General features: G+C 44.7%; 1 protein-coding gene across 3 annotated transcripts in view; it reads left to right on the top strand.

The window, feature by feature from the left end:
- LYN (LYN proto-oncogene, Src family tyrosine kinase) overlaps positions 1-21,600 on the top strand; it is a 68,688-nt gene that overhangs the window by 21,344 nt on the left and 25,744 nt on the right. For all 3 annotated transcript variants that reach the window (XM_008056744.1, XM_008056736.1, XM_008056752.1), the window contains 2 exons: positions 1,732-1,914; positions 4,386-4,462. In XM_008056744.1, the coding sequence (XP_008054935.1) occupies positions 1,732-1,914; positions 4,386-4,462 (260 nt within the window). The remainder of the gene's footprint in view (positions 1-1,731; positions 1,915-4,385; positions 4,463-21,600) is intronic.

Below are 21,600 nucleotides of genomic sequence, written 5' to 3'. Positions count from 1 at the left end.
TAAAAAGTACATACTCATTTACAAACCAGAAGTCACCCCAAATTCAACAACCCAGAGACAATCATGACAATCATGTTGGCGTTTGTCAGTGATGAGCATGCTTCCAGTCATTTCTCTATGTTATACACATACAAATAACATCGTGCCCTCAAAAGGGGGACTATCTCCTCCTCATCACCTTTTCTTAGGGCAGGTACTATGAAGCTGTAACACTCCAGGCAGCAGGAACCCAAAGGGAGATTTGTAGTGGCACCATCACCTACCACTCCTTCCTTACCCTATTTTTTTTTTTTTACACTTCTAAGAGAAATATGGAAACAGAGACGGAAAGGGGGGTGTGACTGTGAATATTTCTACTTTACTAAACCATCGAGGAGAGGCTTGGTAGAATGAAAGTTAAGTGCTTCATTAAGGCAGTTTCCAGAAAAGCACTACCTTGGTCGAACTATATTAAGGAGTCAGTATTTCCCAGAGTTTGTTCCATGAGTGTGAGAAGGTACTCAAACAAGTGTTTTGAGGCCAAAGAAGTGTGGAAAGTGCTTGGGTGAACAAATTCAGGTTTCTTTCCTGAAGGGTATCTACTCCCAAGGCATCTGCTACATCTTGGTAGGGGAGGGGTGAAGGAAGGGGCTCCCCCTCCGTTCAGCATGGGCCCCTTTGCCAAATTAAACACACACACACACGGAGCCAAAATAAATGTATACACATTTTAAGTATGACGTTGGCTCAAAAGATGTTAAATGAATGCTACCGTCACCATGTAACAGGCAGGGCAGTCAAAGAAAATGTCGGAAGCATGGTTGAGCAAACATCATGTTACACATTGCTACCATAATTAAATTTAACTTCAAAAAGTAATGCATAGATAACATCTCTTAACATGTGCATACATTTTTGGCACCCCCTATACATTATATATATATTTAAAATAGAGACAGGGTCTTGCTGTGTTGCCCAGACTGGTCTTGAATTCTTGACCTCAAGTACCACCTCAGCTTCCTACGTGAGGATTCCTAGGTAATTCCTGCTAGGATTACAGGCATGAACCCCCACACCTGGCTCAGGGTCCTTTTTCATAAGTCCAGTTCTCTGAAAACGTTGGGAAATACTTATTTGACTCTAGCATATTGTTCTTTAAAGTTAGTATATATAAGTAATTTTTATAAAGTACTGCACTTTTTCCCCCTGATTATAAAATTATAATGCATATTCATTTTAGAAAATTTGGTAAATTGTCAAAGGCATGATAAGCAAAATTAAAACTCCTCATAATTTTACCATTAGAGATAGCCAATATTTGGTGTATTTTTTTCAGACTGTTATTTATATGTGTGTGTGTCTGTGTATCTATAAAATGGGGTTATATTTTTTAAATGGGGATTATGATGTGTGCATGTGCATGTGTGTACATGGGATTATGGAGTATATCAAATTTTGGTGTTTTCTCTGGGTCTTGGATAAAGAATATTAGTCCTCATGGCAGAGCACAAATAAAAAATTTTTGCCTTCATTTTATGAAAGTTTTGGAATAATTTTAGATTTGTTTCTGTAAAGAAAATACACAGAATTCCCAGATACCCTTCACCCAACTTCCCCTGATTTTAACACTGTATAATGTTTTATCTCAGATTGTTTCTATCTATAGCTAAATTTTCTTCTAACGATATCTACTTAGTACAGTTTCTAGTTTTCTGTTTGCTGAAGCATGCCCTGCCTTCTTTGTTCTTCTAGGTTACTATAACAATAGTACCAAGGTGGCTGTAAAGACCCTGAAACCAGGCACTATGTCTGTGCAAGCCTTCCTGGAAGAAGCCAACCTCATGAAGACCCTTCAGCATGACAAGCTCGTGAGACTCTACGCTGTGGTCACCAGGGAGGAGCCCATTTACATCATCACCGAGTACATGGCCAAGGGTGAGTGCTTCCTACTGCCCAGCTCCTTTCGAGGGCTTCAAACTCAGCAAGTCAAGTGTGTAAATGTTTGAACATTAGAGTCGTTTTAATTGTAAAACAGCATGCTCGCTACTGAAAAATCAGAAAAATATGGGAAAACAAAGCATCTTCATAAATCTTATCATCAGAAGTAGTTTGTGTTCTAAAATTGATATATAGTTCTTTATTTTCTCTGCATCTGTCTGCAAGTACCAGTTAGCCCCAAGAGTAGTAAAGCAAACCCAGGAGTCCCCCAGTAAATATTTGTCAAATAAATGAATAGGTATTTCAAAGAATATTTTTGTCATACACAACTTAAAATGCGAGTTCTCAACTACAGATTCAGTACAGATTGTTCTGAATTCTAAATTCCTCTTTCTTTTCATTCTTTAGCATGATTTCATTTTTATCTTCCTCTTTAGCATTACCTAAAGGTTCAGAGTGTCTGCCACTTTAAAATGTTACTGTTTTTAGAACTTGGGAAGGTTAATTTTTTTCTTCTGCTGTTATCCACCTCATATAGGGAGGTTTAAATTACCATTCTTCTTCCTTTGTCCCTCCAATTCAAGAAAGATACTTAAATCACTGCCAAATGATTTTTTTTTAAAGTCTTCAGAAGTGGCCAGGCATGGTGGCTCATGCCTGTCATCACTTGAGCCAGGAGTTTGAGACCAGCCTGGGCAACAGAGTGAGACTGTCTCTACAAAAAAATAAAAAAATTAGCTGGGCGTGGTGGCACTCACCTGTAGTCTCAGCTACTAAGGAGGATGAGATCAAAAGAGTGCCTGAGCCCAGGAGGTCAAAAGCTGCAGTGAGCCATAATCATGCGACTGCACTCCAGCCTGGGCGACAAAGTGAGACTCCAATCCAAAAGCAACGAAAGAACATCTTTAGAAGTAGTAAATGAGGGAAACAAAGAAACATAAGCAATAATCCAGAATTAATAAGCATCTCTGCATAATGGAGATTATAGTGTGATGTCATAGCTGAATAAGCTCAAAAGATAAATATTGCATTTTATTATTTAATATTTGTTAATGTTTCAGACTATCAGTTACTCAGAATCCTTCCAAAAAAGAATATTGTTTAAGAAAATAAAATAGACTGGGCGCAGTGGCTCAAACCCGTAATCCCAGCACTTTGGAAGGCTGAGGTGAGAGGATTACCTGAGCCCAGAGGTTCGAGACCAGCCTGGGCAACATGGTGACACCTCATCTCTACGATAAGTCAAAGAATTAGTCAGGCATGGTAGCACACGCCTTTAGTTCTGGCTACTTGGAAGGCTGAGGTGGAAGGATATCCTGAGCCTAGCAAGTCAACGCTGGGGTGGCCGTGAGTGTGCTACTGCACTCCAGCCTGGGCGATGGAATGAGACTCCAACTGAAAGTAAATAAATACATAATAAAATAAAATAAAGTAACCCCTGTGGCTTGGGTTGCTACAGCCCAGAAACCAGGCTCAGGGCCAGATGCTTTGTAGGAGTTCAATAAATATTGTTGAATTAATTAACTGATAGTATTCTAATAGTATTATTAAAGAGTAATTGTATTCTGAATAATAAATCCTATTATGAGTTTTTCCACATAATAATGCTTAACATTTATTGAATACTTACTATATACCTGGCTGCTTTTGCTGCTTTACATGGGTGATCTCACTTCGTTATTTCAGCAGTCCGAAGGTTAAGTACTACTGTTCTGTGTTATGGGTGAGATGATATAACATTAACAAGCATTGACAACCTGCCAAGCACCAAGGCTTGTGCTTTGAGTCCATCCTCTGATTACATCCTCACAAAAACTCCTAATGTAACTATTAATACATGCCTACTATACAGAGACTTAGATGAGGTAAATAACTTGAACAAGGCTATCTATGACATTGATACTTGAAGTTTTAGGGGAAAAGGTCTTTTTTTTAGCGATAAAACCATAGGAAGTCAGAGAATTTGTCTGGTACATCTTCCTTTGTAGGTAGGACTAACTTTTTTCCAAAGCACAGTTTACTCATCAAATACTCATTGGGCACCTAAGACATGTGCCGTGTCCTGCGTTTTTTGTTGGAAACAGATAGGAGCAAGACTGGCTGAGTGTCTGTTAAGAGCAGGCATTTTGGAGGAGCTCACCAAAGATCAGGCAGTGACTGTAAGTGAATCATGGTGGCAGGTACTCCGAAATGCATGGCTCTCAGATACCTTTAAAGAGAAAAGCAGTGTCCACTGCCATCCTTTCTCACTTGGAGCACATGCCATGTTTCACATCAGGTCAAAGGTAGCAGGTTAGAGGGGACTGGATTTGACCAACTTCAGAAAAAAACTTTATGACTATACAACATTGCAAAACCCCTCATTTTGTGGGGGTTTCCCCACTAACCGTAATGATCATTTGGATTTTGCTTGGATTTTTTTTCTTGTGTGTTTGAAATTCACTAACTTGTTCCTTCTCCACACACAGGCAGTTTGCTGGATTTCCTGAAGAGCGAGGAAGGTGGTAAAGTGCTGCTTCCAAAGCTTATTGACTTTTCTGCTCAGGTAATGTACTCGCCCCGTGTGTATATAAATTTACAAACACCTCCCTGCTTCAAGTTCATGAAGGAGTTACTGTTCCAGGAAGAAGGAGTTTCCATTGAATGTTTCCCAGTAGTGGTTGGAGAAAAAGACCTTCCACAGTATACTGTCTTGGAGACAGTAATGGGAGATTCATGAGGATTGTGTGCACGTGTGCCTCGTTTTGATTGGATATCTTCTGTGAGGCAAACCAGCCTTTTAATGCTTATATTTATTTCCCTACAAGTCATGGAAACAATGCAGCTAAATCAATCACTTGACTCAGCATTTCACAGAGGCAATTCAATACTGTGTAAGCACAGCAGCTTTTAAATGATGCATATGTTTTATTTAAGTTACAAATCTAATGTGCTGGTACTTTTAAATTCTCAGTATTTTTGAAAACAGAGGAACTGTATTCCTTTCCTGCTCTTCCCCTTCTTATTCCTTCTTGGATGTGTCATCAGGATTCTATGAAATATTCATTTGTACTAGCACTAGTCCTAGCCTAGGAGTTGCACATTTGTTTATTTTGGAATCACATGTCTTCTGAAATGTACTTAAGAGCAGAAGCAAGTTACGCAGCAGTGTACCCGATATATCAAGGAAATGCACATTTGAATGGTGCCAGCTGACTTCATGGTGTCCATCAGTAATTTGCTTGCTTGTTTCTCAGTATTTAAGTGTAAGTGGTTCATGCTGGGAAGGCATGTACCATGAAGCCCAGGGTATGTAGCACCAGAGATTTATAGACGTTCTAGGGAAGTCTGGTCATTATGGCCTTCCTTTTCCACTCCCACTTCTTCCCTCGAACACTCTTTCAGTTGGGGGATTGATAAGGCCTTCTTGGGAAGATGAGCTCAAAGAATGAATGAGTACATAGGGCAAATACTTCAGAGTACCATGGGTCTTGCTGGAGTTCAGCATCTGAAGACTAGAGTTTGTGTCCTGGCTCTGCTGCTTGAGAGCCTTCCACTTTCAACAGGGTTCTGTGCCTCTTTAGGTTAGTTTATTCACCTGTAAATTGGGAGTGGTAATTCCTGTTTTTTTTTTTTTTTGAGTTGGAGTCTCACTTGGTCACCCAGACTGGAGTGCAGTGGCCGCTCCTGGCCACCGCAGCCTCGCCTACTGGGCTCCTGCGATCCTTCCGCCTCAGCCTTCTGAGTAGCCGGAATTACAGGCATGCGCTACCATGCCCGGCTGATTTTTTTGATTTATTGTAGAGACGAGGTCTCGCTGCCCAGGCGGGTCTCGAACCCGTGGGCTCAGGCAATCCACTCACCTCAGCCTCCCAAAGGTGCTGAGCCACCGAGCCCAGCTGGTAATTTCCTATTTTAAAAAGACGTTGAAGGTCAAATCAGATGAGCTGACACGGACACAGCTCTTCAGAGTCTATTGCGGGAAGCTGGGGAAGCCCAAAGGAGGGCAGTGCCCATCATTCCAGTAAGGATTTTGTGATGAGCCACCCTGCTAATGCATCATCTCATCGGCCGGAACTTGGCGAGCTCAGTAGGTTTCTTATCTGAGTAAGCAATTCAGATGTGATCTGGAATGCCAGTATCTAATATAGAGAAGTAAAATTGCTATGGTGGAACAGAGGGGCAAAGAAAGGATCCGGCAGCCCTGTCATTTTAACCCTATGCTGGCCCATGGGAGGCTCCATGGGACTCTGAGGGTTCCAGGACTACAGTTTGAAAACCACCGCTCAGCAATAAGATAAGTGGTCACAGGGTTGAGTGCAGTTCTGGATCCTGAGTAGATATTAGGTTAGGAGATGGAGAAAGTAGAAGTCTGATAAACTTGAGCCATACTTGACACCAATAAATGAAGCCTATTTGGGTGGGGATTTGGGTGTCCCTTATTGGATGAGAGATTTGAAGGGTGTAGTGAAGGTTTATCACTGGGACACAGTGAGACACACAGCCTCGAGGCCTAAGTGGCGGTCCCCGACCTTGACTGTCACACTGTGGGTTCTGGGTAGCTTCCTTCGACTCCCCTGTCAACTGTGATGGAGCTGAGCTCCTTGGTGACAGGAGGGGCCAGGGACAACCCAGGTCACTACTACTGGTCTCCATCCAAGCCAGTTTACCAAATCCAGCCCTGGCCGGGTGAGCACTCATTCGCCTGTCTTGGGTTTCTTCCTGGCCGTGGCCCATGGGTAGCACTGGTGGGGCATCTAGTTTAAGTATACGGACTGTTCAGGGTCAGTGGGAGCTGCGGGTCAGCTGTCATCAACCAGACCCTGAGCATGTGGGTTCAGCACAAAATTAATTTTCTTTACAAGCAAGCGCTGGTGCCTTTTGAATTCTTCTTTATTCAAGGGGCAAACCCTCCCCAGACCCTTTCCTGGTCCTTCCCTCAAGGTGCAGCTGGTGAGACCACTTGTTTCCCCATCCTTAATTATTATTTGCTTCATATACTTGTGACTTTTCTTATTGTAATACCAAGAGCAAAAGGAGGGGAACTTATTCTTGGCAACACGAAGTGGGGCCTGTACGTTTCAGCCGCAGTCTGAAGTCACATACCTTGCACATCTGCTCCCTGCTCACTGTTGATCCCTTGTCCCACTGAAAGGCCCTCAGTGCCGTTTATGACCAGTATTACCCAGCAATCCTCCTCCTCCTCCTTGCCCCTTTCATGTCCGCCCTGCCAAGAAAGCCATGTCTGTATTTTCTTCCCTTTTTCTTTCTAACACGTGCCACTAATGAACTCTCACTTTTCCTTAATGGGTAGCATGAGAAGAGTCAATATTAATGAAACTGCCTCAGGGTGCTAGAGGACCCTGAGTGCCCAGAGACTTGAATAATCCAACTTTTCCTCTGCCTTCTCCTCACTTTACTATTGGGGTGGAAGTGCAGGGATGCGGCAGAAGATTGAAAGAAGTCCATTTGGTATCTGAGCTCTAACTAAACAATTCGTGGGGGTGCCACATGGTGATACTTGCTTTCTTCCATAAGTATTGTCAATAGCGCCAGAGTTGGGAGATTTAGGGCTCACGAGGGGTAGTGTTAAATTCGGCAGATTTCCGCGAGAGATCGATTATTGGGAGTAGAAATAAGCCAGTTGATTAGTCTCAGTCCCACAGAATAAGGGGACTGGTGAGGGGCAGAATCAGGACTTTTCTCACCATCTGTAACTGACCTCTTCTTCCCTCTCCCCACGACCTATTTCCTCATCCCTGCTGTCTCCTCCCCATTCCCCTCAACACCCATCGAGACAGGAACTGACTGGGTGCACATGACAGCCTCGCAGTTCATGTGAGAGCTGATTTCATCACTTCATGTCTCGGGGTGTGTTCTTAAAGGCTTGTCTGAGCCCAAGTGTCATCCACACTTTTTGACCCACTGGCCTTCCTGTCCACCCAACATAGATCAAGTAATCCCAGCTAGAGCAAAGTTTCTCACTGCTTTTCTCCTGGTATTATATGAGGCAGTTTCGCGCTTTTGGTGCTGAAATAGGATCATACCCTTCCGCAAAGAAAGTTTGATACTTTCAGAGCAGAGAGACTTTACACAGTTCCCTTCTACCCTTTACCTTACATGGGAGAAAAGGAAACTTGGAAAAGAGACGGGGCTGAAATGGTGGAAAGTCAAGGCCAGAGAGATGGAATCATAGAGTTGGAAAACCGAGAGGAAAAAGACGTGGAAATTTTACAGTTGCAGTTTGGAGTTCAAGTAAATCATCTTGTAATCCAGCCCATGTGAATCATGGCATTTTTTTCTCTGTAGTGGCAGCATCCCTGAAGTGCAAAAATTACCAAAAAATTAATCCATTATTTATGAGTAAAAGTCAATAAAAACTGCAAAGTCAGCTGGGCTCGGTCGCTCAGCCTGTAATCCCGTGCCTTTGGGAGGCTGAGGTGAGTGGATTGCCTGAGCCCGCGGGTTCGAGACCCGTCTGGGCAGCGAGACCTCATCTCTACAATAAATCAAAAAATCAGCCAGGTGTGGTAGCGCGTGCCTGTAATTCCAGCTACTTGGAAGGCTGAGGCGGAAGGATCGCCGGAGTCCAGCAGGTCGAGGCTGCGGTGGCCGGGAGTGGCCACTGCACTCCAGTCTGGGCAACGGAGTGAGACTCCAACTCAAAAAAAAAAAAATACAAAAAACAAAACTGCAAAGTCAAGCTGGGCACAGTAGTGCACACCCTGCAGTCCCAGCTGCTTGAGAGGCTGAGGTGGTGAGATCACTTGAGCTCAGGAGGTCAAGGTCAGCTTGGGCAACATAGCAAGATCCTTTCTCTTTAAAAAAAAAAAAGCTGCAAAATTAAATCAAAGTTACTATTATAATCATGGCAACAAGTCACATTTCTTTTCGGTTTTTTCTGCTGGTTGATAAAGCACTTTCACCTTCGTTATCCAATATGAGCCCAACAACCTTGAAAGCATTTGTATTGTTATTTCACACATCTTACAGATAAGAAGGTGAACTGGACTTGTTCAGGGTTATGGAGCTAGAAGGTGGAATGGCTGAGACTTGATCCAGGGTCCTCTGACCCCAGATAACTGATTCTTTATCCCGTACCCCACTGGCGGCCCATGATCACGTTGTTCCTATGATATTTTGCACCCAACACTACTGTATATACACATTCCTCTTTACAGATTTTGCCTATCAGAATTAATAATATTTTTAGCTTTTTTTTTTCCTCAAAAAAAAATATTACCAAGACATGGATCTTTCTATCACATAGTGATTATGCTCAGGATATATTTTATCCCCTTTTTTATGCTCAGGATACTTTTGCCACGTTTTTAAAGTTAAAGATTGGTCAACTGAGGAAGATAGGAACCCTCGGTCTATTTGTGCAGTTCTTGACCTTTGCAAGCAGGAAGGGTTTTAACATCAGAGCTTTCTGAGCACACCCTCATTATTATCTACTGAAAACAATATATAGATGGGGAATCTCTTTAATAACTCTGGGTTGAGACCCACCAGTCTGTTGCTGGTAATTCAGGCTTGAGAAGTCTAGAGGGGGATATTCTAGCGAGGTGTCTGGAATATTTGCCAGTATCATCCAGTGTGGGTCTCCTTCTTCCGTCTCATTGTCAGAAACCTATGAGAGAAGTTAGGTCCCATGGTGGTAGCTCAAGGCTATTCGCCCCCACCCTCTGCCCTTCCCCTGCCCCTGTTATAGCCTAATCAAGCTACTTTATTTTCAGAACCTCTGTTCATATTAACCCTTGATGGATAGTGTCATCGCATTTACTTAAACTGGAGGAAGAGTTGCACTGAGATCTCAAATCAGACTTGGTGGCAAGAATGGACTTGGTGTGTGCTTTAACCAGGAGGCCAGACCCTCTTCCTACTTCACTTCACCGTATACGAGCATTTTTGTGCGTGATGCTATATTGAGGCTCCCGCACTCCCCAATTTTTTTTTCCCCTCTTTATTTTTTTTAATTTTGAAGATGTGGGGTACAATTCAGGGTTAGGTATACAAATGTTCATTATGCATGTACCCTTATGGATGAGGTGTGTCCCCTCCCAACCCCGGCAGATTCCACTACTGCCAATTTTTCTTTCAAGCACAAAAGCTTCCTTGGGGAGGGGAAAGACCAGCACTGAAGAAGGAATGAAGGAATAAATTAATTCTATGAAGTAATCTGACCTGGTCACCCCTCTCTGGATGAACAGCCACGCAGTGATCGGGACGTAATGGTCCTTTGGTGTGCGTTGTTGGGAGCTGATGCCTGGAAGCCGTAACTTCTGGTTAGCTCTACAGAATTTGAGAAATATTGCCGTGATCTTGTAAATGGAGTCATCGATGATGTTAATGGTGGAGAGAGCATTGAGCTGAGAGCTAGGAAACCTGCTTCTGCTGGGGAAAAGTCATTTCGTAGGCCTCAAGTGTCTTTATCTGTACAAGAGGAGGCACTGGCTAGGTTTCCCACGGCCTAGACTCTAATATCCCGAGACTACTTAGACTATCTATGTGAATCATCACCCAAAACTTATAACTAATGATTCTGAGCATATTCAGATGACATTGATACAAGATTTTGATGTTACTCTGAATAAAGGAACATGAACGTATCACATTAACACGACACCAGATGCTGGGCACATAAATGTTCTATTTATCTTTTGGGAATAATGAGTTTCATATTCACTGCTTAAACTTTGACCATGAAAACTTACAAAATGGACAAATGAAACTCGAGTTGGTGTCAGAATTGCAAAACTGGATCATATGCAGTTTCCTTCTGAAAAAATGGAAGGAATTGGAAACTGTCATTTAAAAGTAGCATAAAACAGGAACTCTCTTTTTTTTTTCTTTGTGGGGTGGGGGTGTTTTGCATATTTAAGCAGAGGAGCCACGACTGGCTGTCTGAAATAGCAAGTAGGCAGAAGAATATATGCTTGCTTTAATTTTGACTGGAAAGCGTTCCAGCACCAAGGACAAGCTTTGGGTTCATCTAAGCGGGTGGTGGTGGCACGCTTGGTGTTTGTGCAAGATCTGCCTCTTATCTTGACATTATCTCGTCCAGGGGTGGCCATTTCTTGTCAGTGCCACTGTAAGTCACAAAATAATTTTCTTTTGGGCTCTCACCACGGAAGCCTGCAAGGCTAGAGATAAACTGAAGTGGTTTAGGAGCAGACAGAGTTTGTCACCAGCTGCTCACAAGTTAGAAGTAGAGGTGAAAGTACTTTGAAAGGAGCAACAGAGGGTGACATCCAACTGACCTTGGTCTGTAGCACTTGGCTGGCTCTCCCATGCCCCCTCGCCCTCCTAGCATGGCTCCCTCTCGTTCACCCACAAACCCACACTGAGCACAGCCAGCCATTGTGTAGGGAGGAGATACGCGAGACATTTCCCTGCCTCGGGGAGTCATTGGCTATGGGAGACTGGTGAGGAACAGGCAAGGACAGGGCACAGCCCTAGGAATATGACAAGGGATACCAGGGCGGGCACTGCAGGCTCCTTTCAGAGCATGGGGAGGGCGATGCGGCCTAGAGAGTGAGGTAGCAGGCAAGGGTAGGCTTCCCGGAGGAAGAGGCAACCCTGAGAGTCAGGGTTAGTCCTGCTAGCTTGGGAAGAAGTATGGATGGGGGGAGGGACCTTCACTTGCAGGAACTGGTGCATGATGGCACAGAAAAGGAGGTGCAAGGGGGTGCATGGAGAGAGACATGGACATTAAGGAAACTGGACTTGCTGTTTACCCTAAGCTATGCAGGAGGAAGAGTTAGCAGTTCTGTAGAAAACTGGCTGCGAAATATATTTGCAAAAAAATGAAAATGATTATACTCAACAAATAGTCTCAGTCGGACTTATGGTTTTGCTCTCTTAGTTATAGTATGCTTTTTAGTAATTAGTGGCTGCTGTTTATATTTTCTATAATATTTATTTATGTCTCCTCCCCTCCCCCCACCATGCGAAGGTGTTCTGTCTAGTAATTGATCTGTTTTGACTGTTGGAAAACCACAGGGCTTTCTGCTTTCCATACTCCTAAGATTTTGTGTTATTGCTGTTTGGTTTGTTGTTGTTGTTGTTTTGTTTGTTTGTTTTGGAAAAGGAAAAAGGAAGTCTGTGTTTCAGTCCAGAGCTCCCCTCTAAAAAGCATGCCCCCAAATGGACAGGACTCATTCTCAACTTTTTCAACTCAGAGTTAGATTCTCAGGCCCCTCCCTCCGACCCCTATCCCCTACACTAAAGCCAAGAAGCTCCTTGATCTGAGAGACAGAAACCTGAAGGAGTTTCTGTCCAAGACTGGAGACAATTAAACCTCTCAACCAAGTGGCTTCTCCATTTTGCTTCCAAAAGCTGGTGTAAGGCCCGAGCCATGAAACTGTGGCATGTTGCTTGGTGGGAGTTTGCCATTTGTCCTGGGAATAACGGGAATTGACTGAGCCTTTCAGCAGGAATGTGATAGGATAAGGCCTGTGCTTTAAAGACTTCTCTGCCATCATGTACAAAAATGATTAGAGGGGAGGAAAGCCAGAGTCCAGGGGTAAGGGAGGGAGGATGGGCCTGAGTGAGGTCAGTGCTTCACATCACAGGTGTGTAGAAATAGATAGAGAAGGTGTCTGGATGGAGCAGCTGAGGGATTGGCATTGTTAGCCTTGGGTTGGGGGGCGGGGGGATGGCTGACTGATGAGATCAATTTTACTCTTCACCCACCACAGACAGGGAGTGGGCCTACCTTCCAGGTGAGTGTGGCCTTGTAGCATCCTGGCTTAGATCCTTTTCTTGGAGATGTTGCATGTGACTGCTGTGACTTCCTTGTCGACCACCTGTGGATGTCTTGGAGAGCCTGTGACACAGAGAGCCTTAATGTCCGCCCACATCATCATAGCCCCTAGAGAAGGCTGTGACAAGGATTCTAATGCTCCTGCACCTTCCCAAACGACATTCCTTAGAGCTAGTGGAGGGTGCACTTCCCCTTATCTCCTAGGCATTCCCAGTGGGTAGCTTCGGGGGAATTCTTGGCTTCCCTGTGGATAGGGCCCAATTTACTGGAAGAGCGAATCCCTACCTGCTCTCCCTCTGAGTGGTCATAACTTTTGTGATTACACGTTTCATGACCTTTACAAGCCTTGCCCAATGCAGGATGTCTTAGGCCTTGTAAATTCCCTTTACTCTAGGCAAGCTTGATTGCCGCTGTGAGATACCTCGGATACCTGGCACCAGGAAATCTGTTTCTGAAAAGACAAAGTCGGCAAAGTTCATTTTACCCAACGTGTGCATTTCTTCAAAAGCATAGCTTCTACTTTCTCATCATTGTGTCAGGGTTTAAGAACAAGATGAAAAATGACTTCCCACTCTCGGTCTGTCCTTTCAGGTTTGAGGGGCCGTGGGATGTTAGACAGAGGTGTCCCAAGTGGACAGATTTTTTAGTACGGTGGTCTGGGGCTGGGAGGTAAAACATGAACTAGAGAGGGCCAGAGTCTGGTGCTACATACGATCGTGTAAATAGGGGTCATTTAAATAGGGGTCTGTTGAGATCCCTGAGAGAGTAAGGGAAAGGGCAGAGGACATCCCTGGGCAGACCCCAGAGAAAGGGTTGAGAGGGTCGGTCCAGGCAGGCCTGAGGATACTAGGAGCATGGTGTCCTTTAAGTAGGAGATAAGGCCACAGCACCGACTAGACAGTGAAGTCTACATGGAGTTCAGTTGTGTATTCAGAGAACAAGGAATCTTCCACCGAATTCTGTGGCCGGAAAGTGTGTGAAGAACTTGGCTGAATTCTTTTTAGTGTAGTGGTTTAGGTGGAAGCCAAGCACGTGGCCTGTCTCCCTTCCCTGTTCCTCTCTCTTCTCTTCACTCCTGTTTCCTAGAATCCTGCTCTGTTTCCACAACTTCCCTCCCTCCCCTTGGTAGACTCTCTCCTATTCCTCCTTTTCTTTCTCCTCCGCTTCTTTTCTCTGTCTCTTCCTGACCACTTCCTACACCACATTCTTTAAAAAAAAAAACCTGATTTCTATTCGTATGTAAATGAAACTATACAGTTCACTTTTTTTTTTAAAAGTCGGTACATATTAGTTGTTTTTCCATGAAGGAAAAAAAAATGAAATAATTATTAAGAAGTGTCTTTTTAAAAACATGATTTTCTAGGCTTCTGTGGAAAAAAGCTTTCTTCCTTCACCCTTGGAATGTGTGCTTTAAAAAGACATGCATGCATGGAGCTATGTAACTCATGGGGTTTTGTGAAACATGATATGATAAATGTTTTAAAATTGAGTCACCAGAAGTAGTCCTCACCCCCAGTTTAAGACCGGTTTGACTTAAACGTTTACTCTGAGGTTAGTTGGGTGCCTGGAATGCATTTCCCAGGTTTCGTGGAGGTCAGGTTCTTGGGCTCCCCCACCCAACTCAGTCCTGCTCAGGACTTGGCCTTGATTCAGCGCCGGTCCCAGGAAATGGGGCTTCTGGGCTCCCTGGTGCCGTTTCTGAGGGCACCTCATCTCTGCCATAGCAGCAGCCTAGATGCTACCCAAAGCTCGGAGGGATGCCTCAGCAACCTGGACAAAGCTCCTGCCACAGGGGGCCGGCTCCTGGTCTCGCCTTCTCCCCACAACAAGACCCCTTCCCTGGAGACAGGTCTCCAGCTTGCAGCCCTTTAGAGCCCCTGCCCTGGTGGCTCCAGTCAGAGACCATGTGTACAGGCAGGCCACAGTCCCCTGGAGGTGGGCCACACAGGATCCTTCTCGGCCACAGCTTCCTCAGCCAATGGTCCCTCCCTGCCCAGCCCTTTCCACGCCAGGGACACCCCCACCGTGTCATCCTGAGTCTTCTGTTTTCTTCCCCCACCTCTTCCCTGACAGCTTATAAGCAAACCTTCTCATTTGTTCTTCCAAAATAGATCTCCCTCCTCCGGGTCACCATCCTCTCTCTTCTGGACTCTTGCAGTTGCCTCTTAAATGGCATCGCCCAATTTGGCAAACAGAAATTTGAGTGCCCGTTTAAGTGTGAATTGCGGATAAACAATGAGTAATTGTTTAGTGGAAGGGTGCCTGTGTATTTCCCCGGACAGCCCAGCTTCTAACATATCTCTTCTGTTTCTTTGGTGTCCTTCTTTCCAAGCTTCAAACTAGATGGAGATCATTGGATGATTTTTTTTCTTGCCTTTTTTTTTTTAATTGTGGTAAAACATACATATCATACACCATGCCATTTTAGCCATGTTTGAATACAGATAGTGGCATTAAGTGCATTCACGTTGCTGTGAAGCCATCACTGCCATCCCTCTCCAGAACTCCTTCTCCCTCCACACTGAATCTCTGCACCCCTCACACACCAGCTCCCAGTCATCCCGCTCCCTGTTCCTGTGAATCCGACCACCTAGGAGTCTACCAGTTGGATGATTTTTGCATCCCTACTAATTCCCTTCCATGGATTCCCACCACACTGGCGGAAACTCCTCAGGGCCCGTGGTGTGGCTGACTCCCTAGAGCCTGCTTTCGTCAGCTCTGAGTTCACCAAACTCTTTCCTATCCCGGTGCTGCTCCTGGGTCCCCTTCTGGAAACTCCCACCCTCACGCTCTGCCATGCCACATCCCCTGCCCAAGGATGCCTTCCCTGACCTTCCACCTAAGGCGGCTCCGTCCCGACCCCATGCACGCTCCCTCTTCTCTACCTTGGCCTCCTGTTCATTTCTTTCAGAGCATGTACCACAATTAGAGTTTTTTGATAAGTCCTTGTTTACCTTTGTTTCCTTAGCACTGAGCACGGTGCCCTATATAGAGTAGGTGCTCAGCAAATATTTGCTGAATTATTATATTGACCACTTTAAGTGAAGACTGCCAGTATTCCGTTTGAAACAGTAAATTCTTCACTCTCTGCCTCATCCAGCTTTGAATGAGTAACTAGAAAAATATTTTTTTAAAGGTTTTTTGAGTCACTATTTGGGGTGTTTAGCCATAAAGTATTTTCTTCCCTGTGGGTTCATTTTCTGTGGGCTTATTTTCCTGCACAAAACTTAACCATGTGGGTCGAAATGAAAGTGAGAAAAGAAGAAGGAAGTAGAACATAGGTGTCTGGGCCCATAGGACAAGACAAAAGCGCTGCTTTGTTTCATGTTCCTTGTGGCATACAGAACACCAGGACGAACGAGAAATTAGAAATGAAATACTTGACACTGAAGCCAGTGGCAGATGCATTTAGCTTAATTTGGAGGGAAAAAAAAAACAACCCCACAACTGGACAGGTCTGCCCTCCCCTAGAGTTATTCAGGCCTTTGTGGCCTCTCGCCCTGTCTCTGCACCTACCTGGGGAGGCAGGTGCTGGAATTCACATGATAATGGCTAGTGGGTTCTTCTCCACAAGATCAGGATTTTTCCATCTCTTGTTAATTTTCCACTCACCTCCCCCAACATCTATATTATTATTATCTGTGGTATATCACAGAGCCAACTACTTGCATGTGGTATATCACAGAGCCAACTACTTGCATGTTTGTTGGTTATGATTATATTTATACTACAGGTTGAGTAGCTCTTATTCAAAATGCTTGGGACCATATGTGTTTCAGACTTGGATTTTTTTTTCTGAGTCTTGGAATTTTTACATTATATTTACCAGTTAGGCATCCCTAATTTGAAAATCCAAATTTTGAAATGCTCCAGTGAGCTTTTGTTTTTTGTTTTAATTTGGGATCTTACGCTGTTGCCCAAGCTGGAGTGCAGTGGCATGATCAAAACAATCACTACTCACCAAAGCCTCGACCTCCCGGGCTCAGGCCATCCTTCCATCTCAGCATCTGGAGTAGCTGGAACTACAGGCACACTACCACATCCAGCGAATTTTTTAATTTTTTTTTTTTTTGTAGAAACGAGGTCTCTCTATGTTGTCCAGGATGATCTCGAACTCCTGGACTCAAGCAGTCGACCTGCCTCGGCCTCCCAAAGTGCTGGAATGACAGGTGTGAGCCACCACGCCTGATTGAGCTTTTCCTTTGAGCATCATGTTGGTGCTCAAAAAGTCTCAGATTTTGGATTTTTGGATTATGCATCCTCAGCCTGCGTTATTGTCGAGGAGGACCAACGGTGTGCTTGAGCTGAGCTCTTTTTGATGCCTTGCAAGGAGCTGCACTGCTTGCTCTTCTTGACCATTTCCAGACCTTCTGCTCCTCTCTCCTTCCCCCCAGAACCATCAGCTTTGAAGTCCATGCTGTCAGGCCCTGCCAGTCATTCCCAGTTCCCTGCAGTTGTCCTGAGATTCTCATCACGGCACCCAACTCTGGCTCTCACTCTCCCCAGCACACCCCTGGCATCCTTCAGTCAGTCGTTCCTTGGGATCCCTGCCTTTCAAACGCAGGCCTCTCTGTTTCTTGACTTCCCGCGGGACTCTGTCCTCTCCCCTCTGCCTCCACCCAGCCACTTGATGGCACAGCCTCTCTCTCTTTCCTCCCCTGCATCATTTACACTCCAGCCATCACCCCCCTTCTGTCTGTTCACCCTCTGGTGCCCCACCCCCAGCGAGTGCAGCCCCTCCCCAGCATTTCCCACTCCTCGAACCTGCCACCTCCCCACGCCTCCACCCAGAGGAAAAGAGAAGCTTCTCACCTCTCCTTCCCAAGCTTGAATAGACTCACCACCCGTTCCCCTTTGCCTTCCTCGCCTGGTGGAATCTCATGGCTCAGTCCTGAGGAAGTCTGCCCCTCAGGCTGTTTTGGCCTTGTATCTACACAGCAGCTGTGACCGGTGCTGAGGTACCCAGCTGGCTTTCCATCCTTCTACTTCAAGGGCACCGGGCACTAACCTGAGGAGTCTAGTGATTCTACTGCTCGTCCCCAGCCCATTCCCTGTCACCCCTCCTAGACAGCAGCATCCCATCTGCACCTTCTTCTCTGTGTCTCTGTGTGTCAGACCTCCCTCTACCATTCTCTTATAAGGATACCAGTCATTGGCTTGAGAGCCTACCCTAAATTCAGGGTGTGGTTTCATTTTAAGATCATTAATTAATTAAATCTACAAAGACTCTATTTCCCAATAAGGCCATATTCTGAGGTTCTGAGTGTCATGAATTTTGGGTAACGCTATTCGATCAACACAACAGTGTATACCCAGACCACTCTGAAATTTGTATCTTTAGCTCAAACTGCTCCCTTGAGATACATGCTTGCTCAGTATCCCACTAGAGGTGTATATTAGGCATGACAAACTCAGCATGTCCCAACCGAGGACCTGTTTCTCCCTCTACCAAACCTGTTCCATCCATAGATAGTGTTCTTCTCTTCTGGTTTTTTTTTTTTTTTTTTTGAGTTGGAGTCTCACTCTGTCACCCAGGCTGGAGTACAGTGGGACACTCACAGCCACCCCAGTGTCGACCTGCTGGGCTCCGGCGATCCTTCCGCCTCAGCCTCCAGAGTAGCTGGATCTACAGGCGTGCGCTACCACGCCTGGCTAATTTTTTGATTTCTTGTAGAGATGAGATCACGCCAAGTTGCCCGGGCGGGTCTCGAACCCACGGGCTCAGGCAATTCACTCACCTCAGCCTCCCAAAGCGCGGGATTACAGGCAGAGTCACCGAGCCCGGCTCCTCTTCCGTTGATGGCAGCTTCATCCTTGTAGTTGTCCGGTTCCAACCCTCACAGCCAGTCTTGACTCTCTTCCCCTTACATTGTATATCCAGTCCTTCAGCAAGTCCAGTTGGTAGATCACACTCCTAGTTCTTCCATGCCATCCCTCTGACCCAAGTCACACAGGCTCTGAAGGTGAATTGGCCAGTGGCTGCCTAACTAGTCCTGTGCTTTGACTCTGACTCCCTCCCGAGCCCCGGAGTCACAGAGCAGCCAGAACAATGCTTTAAGGCGTAATCAGACCAGCACCCTCACTTTCAGCCCACCAGTCACTCTTGGCCTCAGTATGGATACAAGCAGAAGCCCTCATAATGACCGTTTGCCTGCAGTGTCAATTTTGATGTAAATTAGCTTCTAGAAGTTGCTTCTTTTCATAGACTATTTATTCTCTCATTTTTCTGAAGTCTGTGTTGCAGAGTTTCATATTCTTCCCTTCTCGTGAGACTTACCTTGGACTCTTGTTTAAAATCTTTAGATTTCTAGATCCCTCTCTTGGCGAGCAGCAATTTAGGAGAAAGATCCAGGACAAGCCGCAGGTGTCTCACGGGCTTGGATGAGCCCGGGAAACATTGCCGTCGAGAATTTCCTGGACCGAATGAGCGGTCATTTTTCCAGGTCTTGCGTCTTACAAAGGCATGCTTCTTTTCCTCACTGTAAAGCTACAGCCACTGGGGAGGGATTGTTCTTTTCTCACTACTTTAGATTCATGAAGCCCAGGAATTGTTTGCCCAAATCACTAGGCATGGATGAGCACCAGGTAGATCGCTACCTGGTTAGCACGATGTGAGACCTTGCTTCTTCCTCAGATTCAGGCCTTTCCGCCCCACCCATCCCCTCCTGCTCCTGTATCCTTAGGAAAAGGAAAATACCAGGGCAGCCGTGGTGTGGCAAACCTTCACAGGCTCCATTTGTAAACACATATTATCTTGAAAACCCGCTTCGAAGATTATAGCAAATCTGCCTCAGGTATATTTGGAATATATTAGATCTTGTTATAGACTTCCTTTAAGTTTGTCACAGGACAGGGATTGTTTTCAGAGCTCAGATGCTGACTTTGCATGGGAATTCTTTTTAGAATAACAAACCTCAAGTTCTTTAAGGTTTTATGTTTTAGTTGAAATATAGCACGGGTGCCTGTGTATTTTCCTCACTTCTTAGCTATCTCACACAGTGTATGTTTATTTGCTGATTTATTATTTTTTTAATCTTTCCCCATCAGAAAGTCATCACCACAGGCAAGAACAGTTTAGTTGACCTGAACCGAGAACAGGCAGGGCTCAAAGTAGATGGTCAGGGCAGTGTAAATGGACAGATAGGTGAATGTCAGTCCTTGTAAGCTAATGGAAGTAACTCGACCTTCAGTCTTTATTTTTCTGTTTTTTATTTTTTTGGGAGACAGTCTTGCTGTGTCTTCCAGGCTGAAGTGCAGTGGTGCAATCATAGCCCACTGCAACCTCAAACTCCTGAGCTCAAGCCATTCTCCCACCTCAGCTCCCAAGAAGCTGGGGCATGCTACCACAATAGATTAAATTAAAAAAAAAATTTTTTTTAAAGTAGACGTATGCTCTCCCTATGTTGTTCAGGCTGGTCTTGAATTCCAGGGCTCAAGCGATTCTTCCACCACAACCTCCCAAGCAGCTAGGACTACAGGTGCATGATACCACACAGAGATAATTAAAAAAAATTTTTTTATAGAGACATGGTCTTGCTATGTTGCCCGGTTGGTCTCTATCTCATGGCCTCAGCAATCCTCCCCTCTTGGCATTCCAAAGCGCTGGGATTACAGGCGTGAGCCCATGCTTGGTCTCCTTCAATCTTTTAATATACTAAGGGTGCACTCAGAGCATAGCATCCTAGTAAAGCTATAAATAGCAGCTGCACCCTTTTGCATTCCCCTAGCAGCATACAAGACTTCTAGTTTCTCCACATCCTCACTAACTTATATTATTTTCTAATTTTTGTAATAATAACCATCCTAATGAGTGTGAAAGTAGTTCAATAAGCTTTTGCAAGAGAAAATACATGGGTATTAGCTGACAAACGTTTCTTCCTTTTTGCTAAAGGTGATTCTCTTTCATACACACTTACTGATTTAAATATGGTTATTTGAAGAAGTTTTCTTTTTGGAAATCATCTCTCCCTGTGGCATTGTGGGCCATTGCATGCTGTTTGATTGATTAATTTTTGACCAGTCACAAAAATCTCCACCAGCCTTAAGCTTGGACATGCCACACTCTGCCCTCATCTCTGAGCTATGAGTCAGACAGACTGCGAGCTATAACTAGGTATTTTTTAAATTATCAGGTTTTCTTATTTTTCTTTTCCTTCCTTTCTTCCCCTGCTGCCAACTTGAGGATTCTAGTTTTAGAATAGAGTAGAAAGAATCCTTCCTTTCTAAAAGGAGTCAGTATGGATGAGTGGTTAAGAGTCCAGGCAGTAGGATCAGCCAGAATTGGACTTGAATCCTGGCCTTCCTGGGAAAATCCTAACCTTTCCAAGACTCAGCTTCCTCTTCATTACTATGAATATTGCCGACTTCACAGGTTTGTTTTAATGATTATATTGCCTAGGGCAGTACCGGGGTAAGTAAAAGCTAATATGTGATGGCCATCATTAACGTTATCAATGTGGAGATTTCACTGTTTCTTTTTTATTATTATTCAGAGTTGTGGATACATGTGAGGATTTCCTTGCTTGAAGGCAAGTTTGGGGCTTCTGGTGAGCCCTCTTCCCACCTACTAGTGGATATGGTACCCAGTAGGTGGTTGTGTGCCTCTTAAACCCGCTTCCCTTCCTTCTTTAGTAGTGCCCTGCATCTGTTGTCCCTACCTTTGCGCCCACATACCCAGTGTTTAGCGCCCACTTATGAACGTGGTATTCAGTTTTTGGTTTCTGTGCTAGTTCACGTAGAATGATGGTCTCTAGCTGCGTCCATGTTGCTGCAAGGATATGATTTTGTTCTTTATGGCTGCATAGTATTCCATCATGTATATGTACCATATTTTATTTATTCAGTCCACTTTCTTTCTTTCTTTCTTTTTTTTTTTTGAGTTGGAGTCTCACTCTGTTACCCAGACTGGAGTACAGTGGCCACTCCCGGCCACCGCA

This window comes from Carlito syrichta, unplaced genomic scaffold (assembly GCF_000164805.1).
Source record: "Carlito syrichta isolate Samal-C Ts95f unplaced genomic scaffold, Tarsius_syrichta-2.0.1 Scaffold85402, whole genome shotgun sequence".
Lineage (NCBI taxonomy): Eukaryota > Metazoa > Chordata > Mammalia > Primates > Tarsiidae > Carlito > Carlito syrichta.
The sequence above is the reverse complement of the archived record's forward strand: the minus strand, read 5'-3'. Positions and strand labels throughout refer to the sequence as shown.